Here is a 26,649-nt window from a genome sequence, read left to right as displayed (position 1 = left end):
TGCTTATTATGCTATGTATTTTGTCTGCCAGTTCATTCCTGCATTCTTTCAGAATCCAGTTTGCTATTTCATCTGGCCCATGCGATTTTCTGACATCAAAATTACCCAAGTGTGTCAATATTTCATTCTTTGTTACTTCTATTTCTTCCATAGGGGGGACTTTTTCCTTCCACTCAATCTCTTCAGGTTGTATATTTTCCCTTGTAAACACTGATTTAAAATGTTTGTTCATAATTTCTGCCATTTCCATTTCCTCAGTGTATTCAACTCCTCCTTGTCTTAATTTCTCTAAGTCTTGTTTGTTTTTCAGTTTATTGTTTACAAATCTGTAGAATAGTTTTGGTTGATCTTTACACTTTTCTATAACATCTTTTTCATATTTTCTTTTTTCCTCTCTGCACTTTTGTACATATTCATTTCTATAACCAGTATATATTTTCCATTTTTCAGGTCTTCTGTCTTTTTTCCATCTGTTCCAGGCTTTGTCTCTTTTGTCCTTTAACTCCCTACAACTTTTGTTGTACCAGCATTTTACATATTCTTTTTCTTGTTTTTGTCTTGGGACATACTTTTCCACTCCTTTTTTGTAAATTTTTGTCAAAATATTCCATTTCTCTTCCACTGTTGTTTCTTCTTTGTATATTTCTTCCCAGTTTTCTTGTTGGAAGAATTCTCTTATTTTATCAAAGTTTGTTTTTTCATACATCATTCTTCCTTTTCTATATTGTTCATTTCTTTTCATATATTTTTCTTCATTAAGTTCCAGTTCAATCAATATGTGGTCACTTTTACCTATTGGTGTTTTATATTCAATCTTGTCCACTATTCTAGGTTCAGATGTAATTATTAAGTCTAGCCTCGATGGTTCTTCTTCATTTCTATACCTAGTGTTCTCTTGTATCCATTGTGTCATTGAATGGTCAGTAATCATCTCAAGTAGAGCATTTCCCCATGAGTCATCACCACTCTTTACTGTCATTTCTTCCCAGCAGATTTCTTTGCAATTAAAGTCGCCCATCATAACTATTCTTCCTCCGTCTTCCATTATTTTAGTTAATGCTATCTTTGTGTCCTCTAACATACTTTTATGTTCACTCTCCTCCCATGAGGCTGTTTTCGGAGGCACATAATTGATCACAAATTTTCTGCTCTTCTTATCTCGGTCTTCCACTTCTATCATAATCATCTCTACTGTATTCTTTCCATATATGACACCTTTCACGTTTATATCCTTCTTAGTCAGGAACATAACTCCACCCCCTTGTTTTTTCTCTCTGTTTCTAATCCAATAATTGTATGTATCATGTCCTACACTGTTGGGCGGTAGTGGGCCTTTTAATTTTGTTTCTACAATTCCCATTATGTCCGGTTCTTTTTCTTTCAAATAATCATTCAGTTCATTCAATCCTGTTATCAATCCATCTATATTTGTGTAAGACACTCTTAGTTTTCTGCCACTTCCATTGTATTCTCTGTTTCCCTTATGTTTTTCTTTAGTATGTCGAACTGCTTTATTTTCATGTTCACTACTCTCCAATAGAATCTCTCTTTCTCTGACTCCGTTCTTTCCTCGTTTTTTGCCTTAGCTTCAATTCTTTTCTGCTTTTCTGCCTCTCTTTCCTCCTTATTCATTTCTCTTTTTATCCATACCTTTTTATATTGATCATTTGTTGCTAGTTTCCCTGTCTTGGATAGAATTTTCTCTGCTGTTGTTTGTGACCTGAATTTAATCTTAATTGGTCTGGTCTTATCTGTACTATATTTTCCGAGTCTGAATTTTTCCTCAATTTCCTTTATAATTTCTGGTTCATCTTCCTGGACTAATTTTAATAAACTGCTTACTCTTTCATTTTCCTCCTTGATTCTTGCAGTTCTATCTGGGTTATGTTTCTCTTCCATTCCTAATATAATTATACATTTCTTTTTGTCAGCTAATTCTCTTACTATATTCTCCTTCTGTCTCATCACTTTAATAACTGAGTCTTCATTATGTTCTTTCAATTGCTGTTTGACTATGTCAGTGAATGAAACCTTATTCCCTTCTTGAGTTATTCTCCAATTTTTAGCTTCTGTAGCTAGTTTCTCTCTGTTTTCATTACTATTCTTCTTCAATTTCTCATTCTCCTCCTTTACATTTCCTAACTGTCTTTTTAGGTCCTCTATTTCTTCAGTTAAGTTTCTGTTAGCCTTCTCTAGTTGTTCCAACCTTTCAATTCTTTGAAAAATGGAGTCTACGTTACCTAACTTACGCTCCAAGTCCTCGATCACCTTATCAACTCTCTCCTCTAGTCTTATCAGTCGGGGGGGGGTTTGTGTCCCCCCCACCCTCTTTAAATCCCTGGAACATATTCTCGTCACTTTCTTCTGTATTGCTCCTCTCTATACTTCTAATCTTTACATTTTTATTAGACATTTGATCCTCGCTAAGTCTTTTGTTTACCTTCCGCTTGTCTGGCTGGTCAAAGTCTACTCCCTCCTCATTTCCTTCCATTTCCCTCAGTAATCCCTCCCCTTTTCCTCTTTCCCTACGTTCCCACTACTCCACGAGCAATTTCCCCCCCACCCTGCAAAAACACTAGGCACTTCTCTTTGCGTTGGGATCCACAGACTTCACTTTTCTTCAGAACGTCTTCTAAGCCGTCCATTCGTTGAAGTGTGTGTGTGTGTGTGTGTGTGTGTGTGTGTGTGTGTGTGTGTGTGTGTATCATTCTATTTATCTTTTTTTATACATTTCTTTTTATACGTTCGATCTTGTTATGGACAGAAAACTCCCATGGTGTAATTTCTCATAGCAAATAACTGGAACTTAGTGATTTAACCTCCTACAATAATGTATTTCTGGCTAACAACGACGAATCTTTTCAGTCTTGCGCACACTACAATGACAGAATAGATCAGAAAACAGTTGGTATATTGTACTTACGTAAACAAGTTATAGAAAACATCCGCCTTTTTGTTTTTGAAATTCTCCAGCTGGACGAGAAGTTGATGAGGGCGCCATGTTGTCAGACTATGCAGAGCGTCGTTGCCTGAGTGTGTTGTGAGTTGATATTGCAAAAAGGAGAATTAAAAGCTATAACATAAAATCAAGAAAAATAATACATCATAAACATATTTACATCCTACTCGATATGCTATGCTGGCCTAATTCTGCTGAAGATTTCCCTCGACTGCATCAAATCGCCTGGATTGAGTTAAAATCAAAGATGAAAGTTGTTTTCTGCAATGCAGGTACAGATACAGATCTGATTGGGAAATTATTCCATTAGTTATACAAAATCGTTTAGCAAAAACCTCCAGCCAGTCATAAGGTGTCGTGTTCCCATCTCTCCCATTCTCTCCCTCTCTTCTTCCCTGTGCCCTACCTATTTTCGATATCTATCCTTCCCTCCCGATCTAAGCCCCTCTTCTTCTTTCCCTCCCTCCCTCCTTACCTCCTTTTCCCTTCCTCAATCTCTCTCTCTCTCTCTCTCTCTCTCTCTCTCTCTCTCTCTCTCTCTCTCTCTCTCTCTCTCTCTCTCTCTTTCTCTCTCTTTCTCTCTCTCTCTGTTGTGGGGTGGGAACCTATCTCAAAGCCGGAATAGAAGATGAGCCGATGGGTGGAGTAGCGAGGAAGTTCGTAGTCTTAGGTAAAAACTATAGTTGATAAATGTTAGAGATGAATTCTGGATGTAAGATGAGAGAGATTAGCATAAATACAAGTTGGAAAGGGTGCCAGAGGTGAGGGTGGTTGAGAGTATTGATGGAATAAGTAGAGGTACCCACCCAGAGGGAAGCTTGGAAAAGACCCGGATGTTAATGTTTTTTCTAGGGAGAGGTTCGAGGATTTTCAGGTCACTATCTGGCGGATGTGGGAGGTATTAGAGACATATGGAAGAGGAGATTGCGAGATGCAGAGCATGAGTGGAAAGAGAGCTGACAGATTGGGTTGGTGAAAGAATACTAGGATGGTTTGGGCACATGGAAAGAATGAGTGAGGGAAGACGAGCAAAAACTGTGGAAAGTATAGGTGGATGGAGTGAACTTAAGGATAAAACCAAGAATGAGATTAATGGATGGTGTTAAGAGGGCCTTGAGAAAATGGAGAATGTTGAATATGAAAAGTAGAAGGTAAGAGGTATGGGTAATTGTAGAATGGTTGTGAATGGACAATAGATTGACGTGGCACTAAGGGATTTCTCTTCGTCTTCACTATTTTTGTGCCACCCACCCCCGAAATAAATGACATTCATAAAGTGAATCCAACCGCTGCCACCAGTGTCAATCCCCTTTAGGTGGAAAGCAGACCGGGAAGGTCTGCAGTTGTAACTTTAGATAATAGAACTTTTTAGTTAAAAGGTCTTGTGGTCTTTGATTTATCCACTTAAGAAGGATTTACACCTTGTTTTGATTTTGATTCGGGCAGTGGGCGGCAGCCAGGGATGGCAATCTGGCCACGGAGAGCTAAGCTAAAATCGACACAAGTGGATGACAGATGGAAGTAGGATGGCAGCGGGTGCATACCGACTACCTCACTTATGAATGGCTAAATAGATAGATAGATAAGTATACCTATATAGTACTCGCCCGCAGGGTCCCCAAAGCCCTTGCTGTACTCATCGTAGCTGCGGTTAAAGGCCGTATGCTTGAGAGGCGTAGGCATCCGGTTGAGTACAACCGTCCAGGTGCCACTGACGCCACTTCCATCGCCGACGCCGCTGCTGTTGATGCCAGCCTCACACAAGACCTGCAAAAACACAAATCCGTTAGGGGAAAAACATAAAAAAATTCCTCCATTTTGAGGTCTTAATAGAATGGTAGTACCATGAAGCAGGGATGCATATAATTACATCATGATGATAAGAATGATAAAGATAATATCAATCTTCACGATATACAAGAAAAAATATATTGTATAGATATATTGTATATATATACTTATATATATATACATATATATATACATACATATATATATACATATATATATATATATATATATATGTGTGTGTGTGTGTGTGTATGTATGTATGTTTACATACATGGATGAAGAAATGGTAATGAAAATACTAATTACACTGATAAGACCAAAATTGGAATACGCTGTGTCACTGTGGACACCTAGTTCCAATTTGACATACGAACAAAGAGTGGATAAAATAAATCTACCAACCCTGGAACAAAGAGAAAGAGGTGATTTGGTAACCATCTACATATTTATGAAAGGGATGGAAATTCTTGATAGGGATGACTTACTAAAATGGGACACAAGAACATAAGAGCATAAGAATAAAGGAGACTGCAAGAGACCATAAGGGCAACACTAGGCAGCTCCGTATCCATCACCACCTGTCATCCCCATCCATAAAGCTGTCTAATCGTTTCTTAAAACAACTGATAGTTTCAGCGCTTACTCCATTCGTCGACCACCCTATTAGTAAACCAATTCTTGCCTATTTCCTGTTGAATGTGGACGAGGATAGGAAGGCTTTGGGGATAGCAGTGGGAGGTACAGTAATAATGGATTGGTTATTGAGGTTGTTTAATGGACATCTAAGGAGGGCAGAGTACTAGAGAACTGGAGTAGTGCCCGTATAGTTCTGCTTTACACGGAAAAAGTGGTCAAATGTGAGTGTAGTAGTTTCATAGGGATCATTTTGTTGAGTGTAGTTGGGAAAAATTATGGGAGGGTTTTGAGTGAGAGGATTAGGAGAGGAGTAGAGGGACTAATTGCAGTGTACGTATGTATGTATGTATGTATGTATGTATGTATGTATGTATGTATGTATGTATGTATGTATGTATGTATGTATGTATGTATGTGTGCATGTACGTATGTAGTGATACGGATAATTACAATAACTAGAGCATAATTGTAATTATAATCACACATTGGATACTCTTTCATTGGATAAGTACAGACTCTAAGAGGATGGCGATTATTGAACTGACGTGTGAAGTGTTTTTCGTGTAGTTCGGACGTCTTTACGCATGTGATATTTAGGTTGATCATAAATTTCATATTGTGATGATAATTACGACAATAAAACAATTCAGAATAATGCCAACAGAAATGCAGGAAATTAATATTTTGACACTGAAAAAAATGCCAGGAAAAAAGGAATATGACTGATAAATGAAATACGGGTCATTCGGTTTTGTGCACCGATAAAGAACAACATAATAATACGAAGACGACATTTACCACCTAAAAGGTAACGAATAACGTCACTGCACTCTCTTCTCCACTCCAATGCACCTTAGACTCAGCTGAGTACACTAAAGGAATGAGATCGGATGCGATCATACATATCTAGAGCCAAACCTTGACAGGCTTCTGGTGTGGAGGACGAATGGTGACCACTCCTTCCTTTAAGGACTTATCTTGGAGGTTTACTTCGGCACAGCTCCTTGGGAAAAGGTATTGGAGGACACTCTCCGTTCCTTCCCGCAATTGCGCCATCTCCTCTTTCAGATCGGCGATGTCCTTGGAGAACCGTGACACTTCCTCCCTGAAATCCTCGGGGCATTGCTCTTGCCAATTCTGTCCTAAACGGTTATTCCTATTAACCTGAGGAATTAAACAATATATGTTTCATACATATAAACACAAACGAACACGCACACATATATATATATATATGTGTGTGTGTGTGTGTGTGTGTGTGTGTGTGTGTGTGTATTTACCTAGTTGTATTTACCTAGTTGTATTTTACGGGAAGGGGAGCTATGCTCGTGGGGTCCCGTCTTCATATCTCATTTTATCTAAACTATTTTTAAATTCATGTATTGTTTTTGCACACACCACTTTCTCATCTAACTTGTTCCAACTGTCTATTGCTCTGTGAGGAAAGCTGTTCTTTTTAAAATCTCTTCTATAGCTGTCTTTTTTTATTTTCATTCCGTGTCCTCTTGTATTTCTGTCATCCCATTTCATCAGATTCTCTCTATCAGTAATTTCTATGCCTTTCATGATTCTGTAAATAGCTATCAAATCTCCTCTCTCTCTTCTTTGCTCTAGTGTCTGTAGTTTAAGTTTTTGTAGTCTCTCTTCATATGATAGTTTTGAGAGTGTTGGTGCCAGTTTTGTAATTGCTCTTTGTATTCTTTCAAGTTTTTTTATACATTTTTTTGTACTTGGTGACCATATCGTTGCTGCATATTCCAATCTTGGTCTTATCAGGGTGATTAGGATTTTCCTCACCATTTCTTCATCCAGGTATGTAAATGCCACTTTGATTGTTCTTATTAAATTATAAGTTTCTCCAAAAATCTTATTTACATGTTTCTCAGGTGACATATTATTCATAACAATGACTCCCAGGTCCTTCTCATTTTCTACTTTTTTTATTCCTTCTTCTCCCAAATTATATGATCCTGTTATTCTGTTTTTGCTTTTTCCAAATTCCATTATACTACACTTTTTTGTATTGAACTCCATCTCCCACTTCCTACTCCATTCTTGTACTTTATTTAGATCTCTCTGTAGTGATTCACAATCTTCTTCAGTTTTCACTCTTTTCAGTAATTTTGCATCATCTGCAAAGAAGCTCATATAGCTTTCAATTCCTTCATCCATATCATTAATATATATAGCAAACATTATTGGGGCCAGAACTGTTCCCTGCGGGACACCGCTTATTACTTCATTCCATTTTGAGTGCTGATCTCTTATCACTACTCTCATTTTTCTTTCTTGCAAAAAGTCTTCCATCCAATTTAGCAATTTACCTTGTATTCCTCCTTCATATTCTAATTTCTTAAGCAACTTCTTATGTGGTACTTTGTCAAAAGCTTTTTTTAGGTCTAGAAATGCACAATCAGCCCATCCATCTCTTTCTTGTATTATATCTATTAGCCTTGAATAGAAACATATTAAATTGGTGACGCATGATCGTCCTTGTCTGAATCCAAATTGCCTTGGATTTAGTACGTTGTTTTTTTCCAAGTATTTTACCCATCTACTTTTGATAATTCTTTCACATATTTTTGCTATTGTACTTGTTAGAGAGACTGGTCTATAGTTGGTAGGTTCTTCTTTATTTCCTCCTTTATATATAGGTACTATATTTGCTTTTTTCCAATCTTCTGGAACTTTTCCTTCTTTTAAGGAACTGCTTATTATGCTATGTATTTTGTCTGCCAGTTCATTCCTGCATTCTTTCAGAATCCAGTTTGCTATTTCATCTGGCCCATGCGATTTTCTGACATCAAAATTACCCAAGTGTGTCAATATTTCATTCTTTGTTACTTCTATTTCTTCCATAGGGGGGACTTTTTCCTTCCACTCAATCTCTTCAGGTTGTATATTTTCCCTTGTAAACACTGATTTAAAATGTTTGTTCATAATTTCTGCCATTTCCATTTCCTCAGTGTATTCAACTCCTCCTTGTCTTAATTTCTCTAAGTCTTGTTTGTTTTTCAGTTTATTGTTTACAAATCTGTAGAATAGTTTTGGTTGATCTTTACACTTTTCTATAACATCTTTTTCATATTTTCTTTTTTCCTCTCTGCACTTTTGTACATATTCATTTCTATAACCAGTATATATTTTCCATTTTTCAGGTCTTCTGTCTTTTTTCCATCTGTTCCAGGCTTTGTCTCTTTTGTCCTTTAACTCCCTACAACTTTTGTTGTACCAGCATTTTACATATTCTTTTTCTTGTTTTTGTCTTGGGACATACTTTTCCACTCCTTTTTTGTAAATTTTTGTCAAAATATTCCATTTCTCTTCCACTGTTGTTTCTTCTTTGTATATTTCTTCCCAGTTTTCTTGTTGGAAGAATTCTCTTATTTTATCAAAGTTTGTTTTTTCATACATCATTCTTCCTTTTCTATATTGTTCATTTCTTTTCATATATTTTTCTTCATTAAGTTCCAGTTCAATCAATATGTGGTCACTTTTACCTATTGGTGTTTTATATTCAATCTTGTCCACTATTCTAGGTTCAGATGTAATTATTAAGTCTAGCCTCGATGGTTCTTCTTCATTTCTATACCTAGTGTTCTCTTGTATCCATTGTGTCATTGAATGGTCAGTAATCATCTCAAGTAGAGCATTGCCCCATGAGTCATCACCACTCTTTACTGTCATTTCTTCCCAGCAGATTTCTTTGCAATTAAAGTCGCCCATCATAACTATTCTTCCTCCGTCTTCCATTATTTTAGTTAATGCTATCTTTGTGTCCTCTAACATACTTTTATGTTCACTCTCCTCCCATGAGGCTGTTTTCGGAGGCACATAATTGATCACAAATTTTCTGCTCTTCTTATCTCGGTCTTCCACTTCTATCATAATCATCTCTACTGTATTCTTTCCATATATGACACCTTTCACGTTTATATCCTTCTTAGTCAGGAACATAACTCCACCCCCTTGTTTTTTCTCTCTGTTTCTAATCCAATAATTGTATGTATCATGTCCTACACTGTTGGGTGGTAGTGGGCCTTTTAATTTTGTTTCTGCAATTCCCATTATGTCCGGTTCTTTTTCTTTCAAATAATCATTCAGTTCATTCAATCCTGTTATCAATCCATCTATATTTGTGTAAGACACTCTTAGTTTTCTGCCACTTCCATTGTATTCTCTGTTTCCCTTATGTTTTTCTTTAGTATGTCGAACTGCTTTATTTTCATGTTCACTACTCTCCAATAGAATCTCTCTTTCTCTGACTCCGTTCTTTCCTCGTTTTTTGCCTTAGCTTCAATTCTTCTCTGCTTTTCTGCCTCTCTTTCCTCCTTATTCATTTCTCTTTTTATCCATACCTTTTTATATTGATCATTTGTTGCTAGTTTCCCTGTCTTGGATAGAATTTTCTCTGCCGTTGTTTGTGACCTGAATTTAATCTTAATTGGTCTGGTCTTATCTGTACTATATTTTCCGAGTCTGAATTTTTCCTCAATTTCCTTTATAATTTCTGGTTCATCTTCCTGGACTAATTTTAATAAACTGCTTACTCTTTCATTTTCCTCCTTGATTCTTGCGGTTCTATCTGGGTTATGTTTCTCTTCCATTCCTAATATAATTATACATTTCTTTTTGTCAGCTAATTCTCTTACTATATTCTCCTTCTGTCTCATCACTTTAATAACTGAGTCTTCATTATGTTCTTTCAATTGCTGTTTGACTATGTCAGTGAATGAAACCTTATTCCCTTCTTGAGTTATTCTCCAATTTTTAGCTTCTGTAGCTAGTTTCTCTCTGTTTTCATTACTATTCTTCTTCAATTTCTCATTCTCCTCCTTTACATTTCCTAACTGTCTTTTTAGGTCCTCTATTTCTTCAGTTAAGTTTCTGTTAGCCTTCTCTAGTTGTTCCAACCTTTCAATTCTCTGGAAAATGGAGTCTACGTTACCTAACTTACGCTCCAAGTCCTCGATCACCTTATCAACTCTCTCCTCTAGTCTTATCAGTCGGGGGGGGGGGGTTGTGTCCCCCCCACCCTCTTTAAATCCCTGGAACATATTCTCGTCACTTTCTTCTGTATTGCTCCTCTCTATACTTCTAATCTTTACATTTTTATTAGACATGTCATCCTCACTCAGTCGTTTGTTTACCTTCCGCTTGTCTGGCTGGGCCAAGTCTACTCCCTCCTCATTTCCTTCCATTTCCCTCAGTAATCCCTCCCCTTTTCCTCTTTCCCTACTTTCCCACTACTCCACGAGCAATTTCCCCCCCACCCTGCAAAAACACTAGGCACTTCTCTTTGCGTTGGGATCCACAGACTTCAGTTTTCTTCAGAACGTCATCCAAGCCGTCCATTCGCTGAAGTGTGTGTGTGTGTGTGTGTGTGTATTTACCTAGTTGTACCTAGTTGTATTTTACGGGAAGGGGAGCTATGCTCGTGGGGTCCCGTCTTCATATCTCATTTTATCTAAACTATTTTTAAATTCATGTATTGTTTTTGCACACACCACTTTCTCATCTAACTTGTTCCAACTGTCTATTGCTCTGTGAGGAAAGCTGTTCTTTTTAAAATCTCTTCTATAGCTGTCTTTTTTTATTTTCTTTCCGTGTCCTCTTGTATTTCTGTCATCCCATTTTATCAGATTCTCTCTATCAGTAATTTCTATGCCTTTCATGATTCTGTAAATAGCTATCAAATCTCCTCTCTCTCTTCTTTGCTCTAGTGTCTGTAGTTTAAGTTTTTGTAGTCTCTCTTCAAATGATAGTTTTGAGAGTGTTGGTGCCAGTTTTGTAATTGCTCTTTGTATCCTTTCAAGTTTTTTTATACATTTTTTTGTACTTGGTGACCATATCGTTGCTGCATATTCCAATCTTGGTCTTATCAGGGTGATTAGGATTTTCCTCACCATTTCTTCATCCAGGTATGTAACTGCCACTTTGATTGTTCTTATTAAATTATAAGTTTCTCCAAAAATCTTATTTATATGTTTCTCAGGTGACATATTATTCATAACAATGACTCCCAGGTCCTTCTCATTTTCTACTTTTTTTATTCCTTCTTCTCCCAAATTATATGATCCTGCTATTCTGTTTTTGCTTTTTCCAAATTCCATTATACTACACTTTTTTGTATTGAACTCCATCTCCCACTTCCTACTCCATTCTTGTACTTTATTTAGATCCCTCTGTAGTGATTCACAATCTTCTTCAGTTTTCACTCTTTTCAGTAGTTTTGCATCATCTGCAAAGAAGCTCATATAGCTTTCAATTCCTTCATCCATATCATTAATATATATAGCAAACATTATTGGGGCCAGAACTGTTCCCTGCGGGACACCGCTTATTACTTCATTCCAATTTGAGTGCTGATCTCTTATCACTACTCTCATTTTTCTTTCTTGCAAAAAGTCTTCCATCCAATTTAGCAATTTACCTTGTATTCCTCCTTCATATTCTAATTTCTTAAGCAACTTCTTATGTGGTACTTTGTCAAAAGCTTTTTTTAGGTCTAGAAATGCACAATCAGCCCATCCATCTCTTTCTTGTATTATATCTATTAGCCTTGAATAGAAACATATTAAATTGGTGACGCATGACCGTCCTTGTCTGAATCCAAATTGCCTTGGATTTAGTACGTTGTTTTTTTCCAAGTATTTTACCCATCTACTTTTGATAATTCTTTCACAAATTTTTGCTATTGTACTTGTTAGAGAGACTGGTCTATAATTGGTAGGTTCTTCTTTATTTCCTCCTTTATATATAGGTACTATATTTGCTTTTTTCCAATCTTCTGGAACTTTTCCTTCTTTTAAGGAACTGCTTATTATGCTATGTATTTTGTCTGCCAGTTCATTCCTGCATTCTTTCAGAATCCAGTTTGCTATTTCATCTGGCCCATGCGATTTTCTGACATCAAAATTACCCAAGTGTGTCAATATTTCATTCTTTGTTACTTCTATTTCTTCCATAGGGGGGACTTTTTCTTTCCACTCAATCTCTTCAGGTTGTATATTTTCCCTTGTAAACACTGATTTAAAATGTTTGTTCATAATTTCTGCCATTTCCATTTCCTCAGTGTATTCAACTCCTCCTTGTCTCAATTTCTCCAAGTCTTGTTTGTTTTTCAGTTTATTGTTTACAAATCTGTAGAATAGTTTTGGTTGATCTTTACACTTTTCTATAACATCTTTTTCATATTTTCTTTTTTTCTCTCTGCACTTTTGTACATATTCATTTCTATAACCAGTATATATTTTCCATTTTTCAGGTCTTCTGTCTTTTTTCCATCTGGTCCAGGCTTTGTCTCTTTTGTCTTTTAACTCCCTACAACTTTTGTTGTACCAGCATTTTACATATTCTTTTTCTTGTTTTTGTCTTGGGACATACTTTTCCACTCCTTTTTTGTAAATTTTTGTCAAAATATTCCATTTCTCTTCCACTGATGTTTCTTCTTTGTATATTTCTTCCCAGTTTTCTTGTTGGAAGAATTCTCTTATTTTATCAAAGTTTGTTTTTTCATACATCATTCTTCCTTTTCTATATTGTTCATTTCTTTTCCTATATTTTTCTTCATTAAGTTCCAGTTCAATCAATATGTGGTCACTTTTACCTATTGGTGTTTTATATTCAATCTTGTTCACTATTCTAGGTTCAGATGTAATTATTAAGTCTAGCCTCGATGGTTCTTCTTCATTTCTATACCTAGTGTTCTCTTGTATCCATTGTGTCATTGAATGGTCAGTAATCATCTCAAGTAGAGCATTTCCCCATGAGTCATCACCACTCTTTGCTGTCATTTCTTCCCAGCAGATTTCTTTGCAATTAAAGTCGCCCATCATAACTATTCTTCCTCCGTCTTCCATTATTTTAGTTAATGCTATTTTTGTGTCCTCTAACATACTTTTATATTCACTCTCCTCCCATGAGGCTGTTTTCGGAGGCACATAATTGATCACAAATTTTCTGCTCTTCTTATCTCGGTCTTCCACTTCTATCATAATCATCTCTACTGTATTCTTTCCATATATGACACCTTTCACGTTTATATCCTTCTTAGTCAGGAACATAACTCCACCCCCTTGCTTTTTCTCTCTGTTTCTAATCCAATAATTGTATGCATCATGTCCTACACTGTTGGGTGGTAGTGGGCCTTTTAATTTTGTTTCTACAATTCCCATTATGTCCGGTTCTTTTTCTTTCAAATAATCATTCAGCTCATTCAATCCTGTTATTAATCCATCTATATTTGTGTAAGACACTCTTAGTTTTCTGCCACTTCCATTGTGTTCTCTGTTTCCCTTATGTTTTTCTTTTGTATGTCGAACTTCCTTAGTTTCATGTTCACTACTCTCCAATAGAATCTCTCTTTCTCTGACTCCGTTCTGTTCTCGTTTTTTGTCTTAGCTTCCAGTCTTTTCTGCTTTTCTTCCTCTCTTTCCTCTTTATTCATTTCTCTTTTTATCCATATCTTTTTGTGTTGTTCACTTGTTGCTAGTTTCCCTGTTTTGGATAAGATATTCTCTGCCGTTGTTTGTGACTTGAATTTAATCTTAATTGGTCTGGTCTTGTCTGTGCTATACTTTCCGAGTCTAAATTTCTCTTCGATTTGTTTCATAATTCCTGGTTCATCTTCCTGAACTGATTCTAGTAATTGGCTTACTTTTTCATTTTCCTCTTTGATTCTTGTGGTTCTATCTGTGTTGTGTTTCTCTTCCATTCCTAATATAATTATACATTTCTTCTTGTCTGCTAAATCCCTTACTATATTCTCCTTTTGTCTCATCACTTTAATAACTGAGTCTTCAGTATGTTCTTTCAATTGCTGTTTGACTATGTCAGTGAGTGAAATCTTATTTCCTTCTTGGGTTTGCTTCCAATTTTTACTTTCTTTAGCTATTGTTTCTCTGTTTTCTTTACTATTCTTCTTCAATTCCTCATTCTCCCCCTTTACCTCTCTTAACTGTCTTTTTAGTTCTTCTATTTCATCAGTTAAGTTTTTATTCGCCTTTTCCAGTTCTTCCAATCTTTCAACCCTTTTTAAAATGGTGTTCATATGACCTAACCTACTCTCCAAGTCCTCGATCACCTTATCAACCTTCATCTCTAGTCTTGTCAGTCGGGGGGGGTTTGAGTCCCCCCCACTCTCTTTAAATCCCTTGAAAATATTCTCATCACTTTCTGCTATATTGCTCCTATCTATACCTCTAATCTTCACATTCCTATTAGACATGTTATCATCCAACTCGTCTTGGGGTCTTTTGTCTACCCGGCGGCCCGTCAGGGCCATTTCCTCCACCTCCTCATTACCTTCCATTTCCCCAGTAATCCCTCCCCCTCTCCTCTTTCCTTACTTTCCCTCTACCTCACGAGCAATTTCCCCCCCCCCTGCAAATACAAAAAGGCACTTCTCTTTGCGTTGGTATCCACAATCTGCACTTTTCTTCAGAGCGTTCGTCAAGCCGTCCGTTCGTTGAAAGTGTGTGTGTGTGTATTTACCTAGTTGTATTTACCTAGTTGTATTTTACGGGAAGGGGAGCTATGCTCGTGGGGTCCCGTCTTCATATCTCATTTTATCTAAACTATTTTTAAATTCATGTATTGATTTTGCACACACCACTTTCTCATCTAACTTGTTCCAACTGTCTATTGCTCTGTGAGGAAAGCTGTTCTTTTTAAAATCTCTTCTATAGCTGTCTTTTTTTATTTTCTTTCCGTGTCCTCTTGTATTTCTGTCATCCCATTTTATCAGATTCTCTCTATCAGTAATTTCTATGCCTTTCATGATTCTGTAAATAGCTATCAAATCTCCTCTCTCTCTTCTTTGCTCTAGTGTCTGTAGTTTAAGTTTTTGTAGTCTCTCTTCATATGATAGTTTTGAGAGTGTTGGTGCCAGTTTTGTAATTGCTCTTTGTATTCTTTCAAGTTTTTTTATACATTTTTTTGTACTTGGTGACCATATCGTTGCTGCATATTCCAATCTTGGTCTTATCAGGGTGATTAGGATTTTCCTCACCATTTCTTCATCCAGGTATGTAAATGCCACTTTGATTGTTCTTATTAAATTATAAGTTTCTCCAAAAATCTTATTTATATGTTTCTCAGGTGACATATTATTCATAACAATGACTCCCAGGTCCTTCTCATTTTCTACTTTTTTTATTCCTTCTTCTCCCAAATTATATGATCCTGTTATTCTGTTTTTGCTTTTTCCAAATTCCATTATACTACACTTTTTTGTATTGAACTCCATCTCCCACTTCCTACTCCATTCTTGTACTTTATTTAGATCTCTCTGTAGTGATTCACAATCTTCTTCAGTTTTCACTCTTTTCAGTAATTTTGCATCATCTGCAAAGAAGCTCATATAGCTTTCAATTCCTTCATCCATATCATTAATATATATAGCAAACATTATTGGGGCCAGAACTGTTCCCTGCGGGACACCGCTTATTACTTCATTCCATTTTGAGTGCTGATCTCTTATCACTACTCTCATTTTTCTTTCTTGCAAAAAGTCTTCCATCCAATTTAGCAATTTACCTTGTATTCCTCCTTCATATTCTAATTTCTTAAGCAACTTCTTATGTGGTACTTTGTCAAAAGCTTTTTTTAGGTCTAGAAATGCACAATCAGCCCATCCATCTCTTTCTTGTATTATATCTATTAGCCTTGAATAGAAACATATTAAATTGGTGACGCATGATCGTCCTTGTCTGAATCCAAATTGCCTTGGATTTAGTACGTTGTTTTTTTCCAAGTATTTTACCCATCTACTTTTGATAATTCTTTCACATATTTTTGCTATTGTACTTGTTAGAGAGACTGGTCTATAGTTGGTAGGTTCTTCTTTATTTCCTCCTTTATATATAGGTACTATATTTGCTTTTTTCCAATCTTCTGGAACTTTTCCTTCTTTTAAGGAACTGCTTATTATGCTATGTATTTTGTCTGCCAGTTCATTCCTGCATTCTTTCAGAATCCAGTTTGCTATTTCATCTGGCCCATGCGATTTTCTGACATCAAAATTACCCAAGTGTGTCAATATTTCATTCTTTGTTACTTCTATTTCTTCCATAGGGGGGACTTTTTCCTTCCACTCAATCTCTTCAGGTTGTATATTTTCCCTTGTAAACACTGATTTAAAATGTTTGTTCATAATTTCTGCCATTTCCATTTCCTCAGTGTATTCAACTCCTCCTTGTCTTAATTTCTCCAAGTCTTGTTTGTTTTTCAGTTTATTGTTTACAAATCTGTAGAATAGTTTTGGTTGATCTTTACACTTTTCTATAACATCTTTTTCATATTTTCTTTTTTCCTCTCTGCACTTTTGTACATATTCATTTCTATAACCAGTATATATTTTCCATTTTTCAGGTCTTCTGTCTTTTTTCCATCTGTTCCAGGCTTTGTCTCTTTTGTCCTTTAACTCCCTACAACTTTTGTTGTACCAGCATTTTACATATTCTTTTTCTTGTTTTTGTCTTGGGACATACTTTTCCACTCCTTTTTTGTAAATTTTTGTCAAAATATTCCATTTCTCTTCCACTGATGTTTCTTCTTTGTATATTTCTTCCCAGTTTTCTTGTTGGAAGAATTCTCTTATTTTATCAAAGTTTGTTTTTTCATACATCATTCTTCCTTTTCTATATTGTTCATTTCTTTTCATATATTTTTCTTCATTAAGTTCCAGTTCAATCAATATGTGGTCACTTTTACCTATTGGTGTTTTATATTCAATCTTGTCTACTATTCTAGGTTCAGATGTAATTATTAAGTCTAGCCTCGATGGTTCTTCTTCATTTCTATACCTAGTGTTCTCTTGTATCCATTGTGTCATTGAATGGTCAGTAATCATCTCAAGTAGAGCATTTCCCCATGAGTCATCACCACTCTTTACTGTCATTTCTTCCCAGCAGATTTCTTTGCAATTAAAGTCGCCCATCATAACTATTCTTCCTCCGTCTTCCATTATTTTAGTTAATGCTATCTTTGTGTCCTCTAACATACCTTTATGTTCACTCTCCTCCCATGAGGCTGTTTTCGGAGGCACATAATTGATCACAAATTTTCTGCTCTTCTTATCTCGGTCTTCCACTTCTATCATAATCATCTCTACTGTATTCTTTCCATATATGACACCTTTCACGTTTATATCCTTCTTAGTCAGGAACATAACTCCACCCCCTTGTTTTTTCTCTCTGTTTCTAATCCAATAATTGTATGTATCATGTCCTACACTGTTGGGTGGTAGTGGGCCTTTTAATTTTGTTTCTACAATTCCCATTATGTCCGGTTCTTTTTCTTTCAAATAATCATTCAGTTCATTCAATCCTGTTATCAATCCATCTATATTTGTGTAAGACACTCTTAGTTTTCTGCCACTTCCATTGTATTCTCTGTTTCCCTTATGTTTTTCTTTAGTATGTCGAACTGCTTTATTTTCATGTTCACTACTCTCCAATAGAATCTCTCTTTCTCTGACTCCGTTCTTTCCTCGTTTTTTGCCTTAGCTTCAATTCTTTTCTGCTTTTCTGCCTCTCTTTCCTCCTTATTCATTTCTCTTTTTATCCATACCTTTTTATATTGATCATTTGTTGCTAGTTTCCCTGTCTTGGATAGAATTTTCTCTGCTGTTGTTTGTGACCTGAATTTAATCTTAATTGGTCTGGTCTTATCTGTACTATATTTTCCGAGTCTGAATTTTTCCTCAATTTCCTTTATAATTTCTGGGTCATCTTCCTGGACTAATTTTAATAAACTGCTTACTCTTTCATTTTCCTCCTTGATTCTTGCGGTTCTATCTGGGTTATGTTTCTCTTCCATTCCTAATATAATTATACATTTCTTTTTGTCAGCTAATTCTCTTACTATATTCTCCTTCTGTCTCATCACTTTAATAACTGAGTCTTCATTATGTTCTTTCAATTGCTGTTTGACTATGTCAGTGAATGAAACCTTATTCCCTTCTTGAGTTATTCTCCAATTTTTAGCTTCTGTAGCTATTTTCTCACTGTTTTCATTACTATTCTTCTTCAATTTCTCATTCTCCTCCTTTACATTTCCTAACTGTCTTTTTAGGTCCTCTATTTCTTCAGTTAAGTTTCTGTTAGCCTTCTCTAGTTGTTCCAACCTTTCAATTCTTTGGAAAATGGAGTCTACGTTACCTAACTTACGCTCCAAGTCCTCGATCACCTTATCAACTCTCTCCTCTAGTCTTATCAGTCGGGGGGGGGTTGTGTCCCCCCCACCCTCTTTAAATCCCTGGAACATATTCTCGTCACTTTCTTCTGTATTGCTCCTCTCTATACTTCTAATCTTTACATTTTTATTTGCCATTTCGTCATCACTGAGCTGGTCCGGTGGTCGTTTCATGTTGACCTTACGCCCGTCTGCCTGGGCCAAGTCCTCCACATCCTCATTTCCTTCCATTTCCCCAGCAATCCCTCCCCCTCTCCTCTTTCCTTACTTTCCCACTACCTCACGAGCAATTCCCCCCCCCCCCTGCAAATACAAAAAGGCACTTCTCTTTGCGTTGGTATCCACAATCTGCACTTTTCTTCAGAGCGTTCGTCAAGCCGTCCGTTCGTTGAAAGTGTGTGTGTGTGTGTGTGTGTGTGTGTGTGTGTGTGTGTGTGTGTGTGTGTGTGTGTGTGTGTGTGTGTGTGTGTGTGTGTGTGTGTGTGTGTGTGTGTGTGTGTGTGTGTGTGTGTGTGTGTGTGTGCGTTTGAGTGCAAGTGTACGTTTGTGTATGTATATACCTTTTCGTCTCTACCTTAGTCACTCTGCTCATTCTCTTTAATTTTTTTTATTCTGTTCAGATTTCTCTCTCATACTCCTACCCCATTATATATCTGCTCTTCTCCTTGTCTCTATCACTTTACATTTTATTTTTTCTCTTTTCTTCTTGTCTCTCTAATATGCTTCCCGAGTCCTACCTTGCAACCAGTCCACATTTGTTCACTTATTTTCAACATCCAAAAAGGGCAAGCTGATGTTATTTTCTATTTCAAGAGTGAAGTTGATGGAGGGTACTAATGAATTTAGATTAACAAGGAAATCACCAATAGATAGGTTATCAGGCCAGAAACACAAAACATCGTCTACATATCTGAGCCAAATAACTTTTTCATCTTTAATAGTTGCCCTTTTTGGATGTTGAAATAATTAGAGATAATGGTATTCTGAAAACAAGTCTATAGAAAAACCTATCAATATTCTTTCCTATGTTCATTTTTATTCTAATCACCATATCAATGTAAAAAGATCAGCTTTTATTTCCATTTACTTGAGAGCTTAAAGGATTTCGGATCCTGAATTTATTGATGACGAAATTAGAACTATCCGGAATATTGGGGAAAAATTAAGATATTCCACTCATATTCTTAATCAATGTCACAATACTGCCACTAAACGTTTTTACAAAACACACAATCAAGAACAAGAAAATCATAAACAACTTAATATACTTCTTCCTTTCCATGAAAGCTTTCTTAGTATTGTCAATATACTCAAGAAATTGGATATCAAAGTAGCTTTTAAATATGACCACACCATTAAGAACAATTTAATTAAGAACTTAAGAACAGTCCGTCTAACAACAACGGTGTGGTCTATAAAATTTCATTCCAAGACTGTAACAAGTTTTATATTGGACAAACTGGGAAAAACTTGGAAACAAGGGTTTCCCAACATAAATACAGTGTGAGATCTGCCCAGGAAAACAATGCGATATTTCAACACAAAGTATTATACAACCATCATATTGACTAGTCTAAGGCAACAACTTTAGCCAAAGGAAAGAGCCTACATGAAAGAAATGTAATAGAATCTTGCTTAATATCAGGCACTTTTGATAAAAGTATGAACTTAAGCTATGGACATTTTAAATGTGATAAATTGGTAACCCTAATGGTGACCATGATGTTTCCGCCAGATTGAACCATATGTGTTGGTCAGGTCGATAGAGGTAAGGTCACCCCCCCCACCCGCATTGTATTGTCTCCCCCTCCCCCCCCCCTACGGTTGCTATCTGATACTTTTAAACACGAATCTCTATATTTCATTTGGTCTGAAGATGTAATATACGAAAGTATTTACTGTCTACAAGTTTCTCTTCTCCTGTGGTTATTTTGCATATATATATATATATATATATATATATATATATATGTATATATGAATACATATTTATATACATGTGTGTGTGTGCGTGTTTAATCTACATAATATATATAAGATATTAATTTAATATATCAAAAATGAAATATATAATATACGTACAAAGTATAAAGAGTATGTTTTAAGATATTATATTATCATGGCTGTCATGATAATTCCAGCTACAAGATTAGATAAGAACCAATGAAAAGCAAAGATTCTCGTCAACAAAGTTTGGTTTCCTTACCCCTTGCGGATCGCGCCCGATAGCAGTGTTCAGGTTGCCTGGTAGGGTGTGGGAACGAGTGGGACCATTCTGGCGGGCAGTATGAGAAACTGGCAATAGAAGTCCTATGAAGATCGTAAATGTTACTATCATCTTCTTCCACAGACTTGCCATGTCACTCCCGGGTTTTTTTTTCTGGTGGAGCTACCTTTTGTGAGAGTTGTAATATGTCATAATGAATATGTGTTTTTATTATGTATGTGGTATAGTAACAGATTATTATATCCTTAACATAAAAAAAAATGAATAGGAATCGGTATCACCAAAAGGCAACACCAACAATGACACACCTACCTTGTACTTGGAGAAATTTATCAAATACAACCAGGAGTAGGCGCAAAACCAGACTTTAGGAACGAGAAAATTTAGCTTGGCTTGCCGCGCGTCTCAAACACCCGCAGACGAGTTGTGCACTACCTTCCCTGACGCCGCGCCGGTCCCGGGCTCTAAGTATAATGGACGTGGTGGGTGGTAGGGTAGTGGTGGTGGAGGGAGTAGTGACAGTGGCGGTGATAGTGGTGGAGTGGATCCAGAGGTGGGTGTAGGGCAAGATCTGCCGTCGTGACAAGTGTGTAAAGGAGGCGGGGTTGAAGCGTGAGCTTGCAGCCGACGCTGTTAGGGGAAGTTTTCTGTCGTCTCTTGCGATATTCCTCGTTGTCTTATTTGTTTTCGTCGGTTATTCTTCTATAGATAGGGAGTGAATGGAAAAAGGAATGTACACTGTGTTCATCCTCACCTGATTTTCTCGTACATTTTAATCCATACTATCTGTATCGTCCTTTAGGGAGCTTCTGTGGAGATCGATCTCAGCTGCGTCAGTAATGGACGGAATAACTTCGAACATTCAAACATATCTTGAATGAAATATATGGTGTCACCCTACTTGGCATAGATTCATTTAATCTGAGTGCGTCCTTCATCTGATTTAAACCTCTTGGCGTTACTAACAACAAAATCAACGATTTATGTGAGCAAGCCGCAGGAATTAATCCTTCACTGCTGAGAAAAACAAAGGTCCATGTACCACCGGTATGGAGGGAGGGAAGGAGGGAGAGAGGGTCTAATCGAGCGATGAGTTAACACCTTCACCATAAGAAGCATCACAAACTGAATGAAACGGCCTGCATTGCAACGCCAGACACTAAAAAGATAAGTGCCACCCAGTACAAAAGGAATAGTGTTGTGTGTTCGTGTGTGTGTGTGATTCCCCATGGCTTGGATCACGTGCTGGACTAGTGATCAACAGATATTACCCTTCCGGATGGGAGCTCAGAGTTCATACGTGACCGATCTATGGGTAATGCTGTGACCTCACACGCACACACACACACACACACCCAACTCCCCGCCCACGAGAATTCGAGTAACGACTCGCAGCGCATCGGTACTGAAATTATTTCAGCCCTAGGCGGGATTCTAGCACGGACCGCTATAGTAGCGTTTGCGAACGCTACCACTGCGCCCTCGAATGAGTGTGCTTGTGCGTGCGTATGCGTGTGTGTGTGCGGTGTATTTACCTAGTTGTATTTACCTAGTTGTATTTTGCGGGAAGGGGAGCTACGGTCGTGGTGTGTATTCACTTGGTCTTTGGATTACGTGTTGGACTCGTGATCGACAGCTATTTCCCTCCTGGAAGAGAGCTCAGAGCTCGTAGGTCCGATCTATGGGTAATGCTATGACCTTGCACACACACACACACACACACACAACTCCCCGCCCACGAGAGTCAGAGTAACGACCCGAAGCGCAGCGGTACCGAAATAATTTCGGCTCTGGGCAGGATTCGAACCATGAACTGCGGGCCACTATGGTGGCAGTTCAGCGCTCTACCAACTACGCCACCGAGAGAGAGAATTTGTGTGTGTGTGTATTCACTTGGTCTTTGGATCACGTGTTGGACTCGTGATCGACAGCTATTTCCCTCCTGGAAGAGAGCTCAGGGCTCGTAGGTACGATCTATGGGTAATGCTATGACCTTGCACACACACACACATCCCCAACTCCCCGCCCACGAGAGTCAAAGTAACGACCCGAAGCGCAGCGATACCGAAATAATTTCGGCCCTGGGCAGGATTCGAACCAAGAACTGCAGGCCGCTACGGTAGTAGTTCAGCGCTCTACCAACTACACCACCGAATCGTATATGTGAATGTGTGTGTATGTACAGTATTTTGAGCGAAAAGAGCTATGTTCGTAGTGACCCGCTATTGTATCTTTCTGCATTAAGTTTTTTCTTAAAGTCATGTATAGTTTTAGCACTCACTGTTACCTCATTCAGTTTGTTCCAGATGTCTATCACTTTGTGTAGAAAGCTATTCTTTTTCAGATCTCTTCTGTAACTGTCCTTCTTAAGTTTCTTCTTGTGTCCTCTTGTATTTTTTCTGTCCCATTTTAGTGTGTATTTACCTAGTTGTATTTACCTAGTTGTATTTTACGGGAAGGGGAGCTATGCTCGTGAGGTCCCGTCTTCATATCTCATTTTATCTAAACTATTTTTAAATTCATGTATTGTTTTTGCACACACCACTTTCTCATCTAACTTGTTCCAACTGTCTATTGCTCTGTGAGGAAAGCTGTTCTTTTTCAAATCTCTTCTATAGTTGTCTTTTTTTATTTTCTTTCCGTGTCCTCTTGTATTTCTGTCATCCCATTTTATCAGATTCTCTCTATCAGTAATTTCTATGCCTTTCATGATTCTGTAAATAGCTATCAAATCTCCTCTCTCTCTTCTTTGCTCTAGTGTCTGTAGTTTAAGTTTTTGTAGTCTCTCTTCATATGATAGTTTTGAGAGTGTTGGTGCCAGTTTAGTAATTGCTCTTTGTATTCTTTCAAGTTTTTTTATACATTTTTTTGTACTTGGTGACCATATCGTTGCTGCATATTCCAATCTTGGTCTTATCAGGGTGATTAGGATTTTCCTCACCATTTCTTCATCCAGGTATGTAAATGCCACTTTGATTGTTCTTATTAAATTATAAGTTTCTCCAAAAATCTTATTTATATGTTTCTCAGGTGACATATTATTCATAACAATGACTCCCAGGTCCCTCTCATTTTCTACTCTTTTTATTCCTTCTTCTCCCAAATTATATGATCCTGTTATTCTGTTTTTGCTTTTTCCAAATTCCATTATACTACACTTTTTTGTATTGAACTCCATCTCCCACTTCCTACTCCATTCTTGTACTTTATTTAGATCTCTCTGTAGTGATTCACAATCCTCTTCAGTTTTCACTCTTTTCAGTAATTTTGCATCATCTGCAAAGAAGCTCATATAGCTTTCAATTCCTTCATCCATATCATTAATATATATAGCAAACATTATTGGGGCCAGAACTGTTCCCTGCGGGACACCGCTTATTACTTCATTCCATTTTGAGTGCTGATCTCTTATCACTACTCTCATTTTTCTTTCTTGCAAAAAGTCTTCCATCCAATTTAGCAATTTACCTTGTATTCCTCCTTCATATTCTAATTTCTTAAGCAACTTCTTATGTGGTACTTTGTCAAAAGCTTTTTTTAGGTCTAGAAATGCACAATCAGCCCATCCATCTCTTTCTTGTATTATATCTATTAGTCTTGAATAGAAACATATTAAATTGGTGACGCATGATCGTCCTTGTCTGAATCCAAATTGCCTTGGATTTAGTACGTTGTTTTTTTCCAAGTATTTTACCCATCTACTTTTGATAATTCTTTCACATATTTTTGCTATTGTACTTGTTAGAGAGACTGGTCTATAGTTGGTAGGTTCTTCTTTATTTCCTCCTTTATATATAGGTACTATATTTGCTTTTTTCCAATCTTCTGGAACTTTTCCTTCTTTTAAGGAACTGCTTATTATGCTATGTATTTTGTCTGCCAGTTCATTCCTACATTCTTTCAGAATCCAGTTTGCTATTTCATCTGGCCCATGCGATTTTCTGACATCAAAATTACCCAAGTGTGTCAATATTTCATTCTTCGTTACTTCTATTTCTTCCATAGGGGGGACTTTTTCCTTCCACTCAATCTCTTCAGGTTGTATATTTTCCCTTGTAAACACTGATTTAAAATGTTTGTTCATAATTTCTGCCATTTCCATTTCCTCAGTGTATTCAACTCCTCCTTGTCTTAATTTCTCCAAGTCTTGTTTGTTTTTCAGTTTATTGTTTACAAATCTGTAGAATAGTTTTGGTTGATCTTTACACTTTTCTATAACATCTTTTTCATATTTTCTTTTTTCCTCTCTGCACTTTTGTACATATTCATTTCTATAACCAGTATATATTTTCCATTTTTCAGGTCTTCTGTCTTTTTTCCATCCGGTCCAGGCTTTGTCTCTTTTGTCCTTTAACTCCCTACAACTTTTGTTGTACCAGCATTTTACATATTCTTTTTCTTGTTTTTGTCTTGGGACATACTTTTCCACTCCTTCTTTGTAAATTTTTGTCAAAATATTCCATTTCTCTTCCACTGATGTTTCTTCTTTGTATATTTCTTCCCAGTTTTCTTGTTGGAAGAATTCTCTTATTTTATCAAAGTTTGTTTTTTCATACATCATTCTTCCTTTTCTATATTGTTCATTTCTTTTCATATATTTTTCTTCATTAAGTTCCAGTTCAATCAATATGTGGTCACTTTTACCTATTGGTGTTTTATATTCAATCTTGTCCACTATTCTAGGTTCAGATGTAATTATTAAGTCTAGCCTCGATGGTTCTTCTTCATTTCTATACCTAGTGTTCTCTTGTATCCATTGTGTCATTGAATGGTCAGTAATCATCTCAAGTAGAGCATTTCCCCATGAGTCATCACCACTCTTTACTGTCATTTCTTCCCAGCAGATTTCTTTGCAATTAAAGTCGCCCATCATAACTATTCTTCCTCCGTCTTCCATTATTTTAGTTAATGCTATCTTTGTGTCCTCTAACATACTTTTATGTTCACTCTCCTCCCATGAGGCTGTTTTCGGAGGCACATAATTGATCACAAATTTTCTGCTCTTCTTATCTCGGTCTTCCACTTCTATCATAATCATCTCTACTGTATTCTTTCCATATATGACACCTTTCACGTTTATATCCTTCTTTGTCAGGAACATAACTCCACCCCCTTGTTTTTTCTCTCTGTTTCTAATCCAATAATTGTATGTATCATGTCCTACACTGTTGGGTGGTAGTGGGCCTTTTAATTTTGTTTCTACAATTCCCATTATGTCCGGTTCTTTTTCTTTCAAATAATCATTCAGTTCATTCAATCCTGTTATCAATCCATCTATATTTGTGTAAGACACTCTTAGTTTTCTGCCACTTCCATTGTGTTCTCTGTTTCCCTTATGTTTTTCTTTAGTATGTCGAACTGCTTTATTTTCATGTTCACTACTCTCCAATAGAATCTCTCTTTCTCTGACTCCGTTCTTTCCTCGTTTTTTGCCTTAGCTTCAATTCTTTTCTGCTTTTCTGCCTCTCTTTCCTCCTTATTCATTTCTCTTTTTATCCATACCTTTTTATATTGATCATTTGTTGCTAGTTTCCCTGTCTTGGATAGAATTTTCTCTGCCGTTGTTTGTGACCTGAATTTAATCTTAATTGGTCTGGTCTTATCTGTACTATATTTTCCGAGTCTGAATTTTTCCTCAATTTCCTTTATAATTTCTGGTTCATCTTCCTGGACTAATTTTAATAAACTGCTTACCCTTTCATTTTCCTCCTTGATTCTTGCGGTTCTATCTGGGTTATGTTTCTCTTCCATTCCTAATATAATTATACATTTCTTTTTGTCAGCTAATTCTCTTACTATATTCTCCTTCTGTCTCATCACTTTAATAACTGAGTCTTCA

The 26,649-nt window shown here is 36.7% G+C and overlaps 1 protein-coding gene across 1 annotated transcript in view; it reads right to left on the bottom strand.

Moving 5' to 3' along the window:
* The window catches only part of LOC143019556 (ficolin-2-like), a 30,276-nt gene extending 8,975 nt beyond the window's left edge, over positions 1–21,301 (bottom strand). Inside the window, exons 1-5 of the mRNA XM_076175290.1 lie at positions 21,123–21,301; positions 20,790–20,976; positions 6,305–6,550; positions 4,552–4,726; positions 2,924–3,029 (exon numbers count right to left, since the gene is read on the bottom strand). Of these exons, the coding sequence (XP_076031405.1) occupies positions 2,924–3,029; positions 4,552–4,726; positions 6,305–6,550; positions 20,790–20,942 (680 nt within the window). The 5' untranslated portion in view covers positions 20,943–20,976; positions 21,123–21,301. The remainder of the gene's footprint in view (positions 1–2,923; positions 3,030–4,551; positions 4,727–6,304; positions 6,551–20,789; positions 20,977–21,122) is intronic.
* Between the last annotated feature and the right edge of the window lie 5,348 nt (positions 21,302–26,649).

The sequence above is a fragment of the Oratosquilla oratoria genome, chromosome 37, assembly GCF_046742065.1.
Source record: "Oratosquilla oratoria isolate Oo_2021 chromosome 37, ASM4674206v1, whole genome shotgun sequence".
NCBI lineage: Eukaryota > Metazoa > Arthropoda > Malacostraca > Stomatopoda > Squillidae > Oratosquilla > Oratosquilla oratoria.
This window is presented reverse-complemented; position numbering and strand designations above follow the sequence as displayed.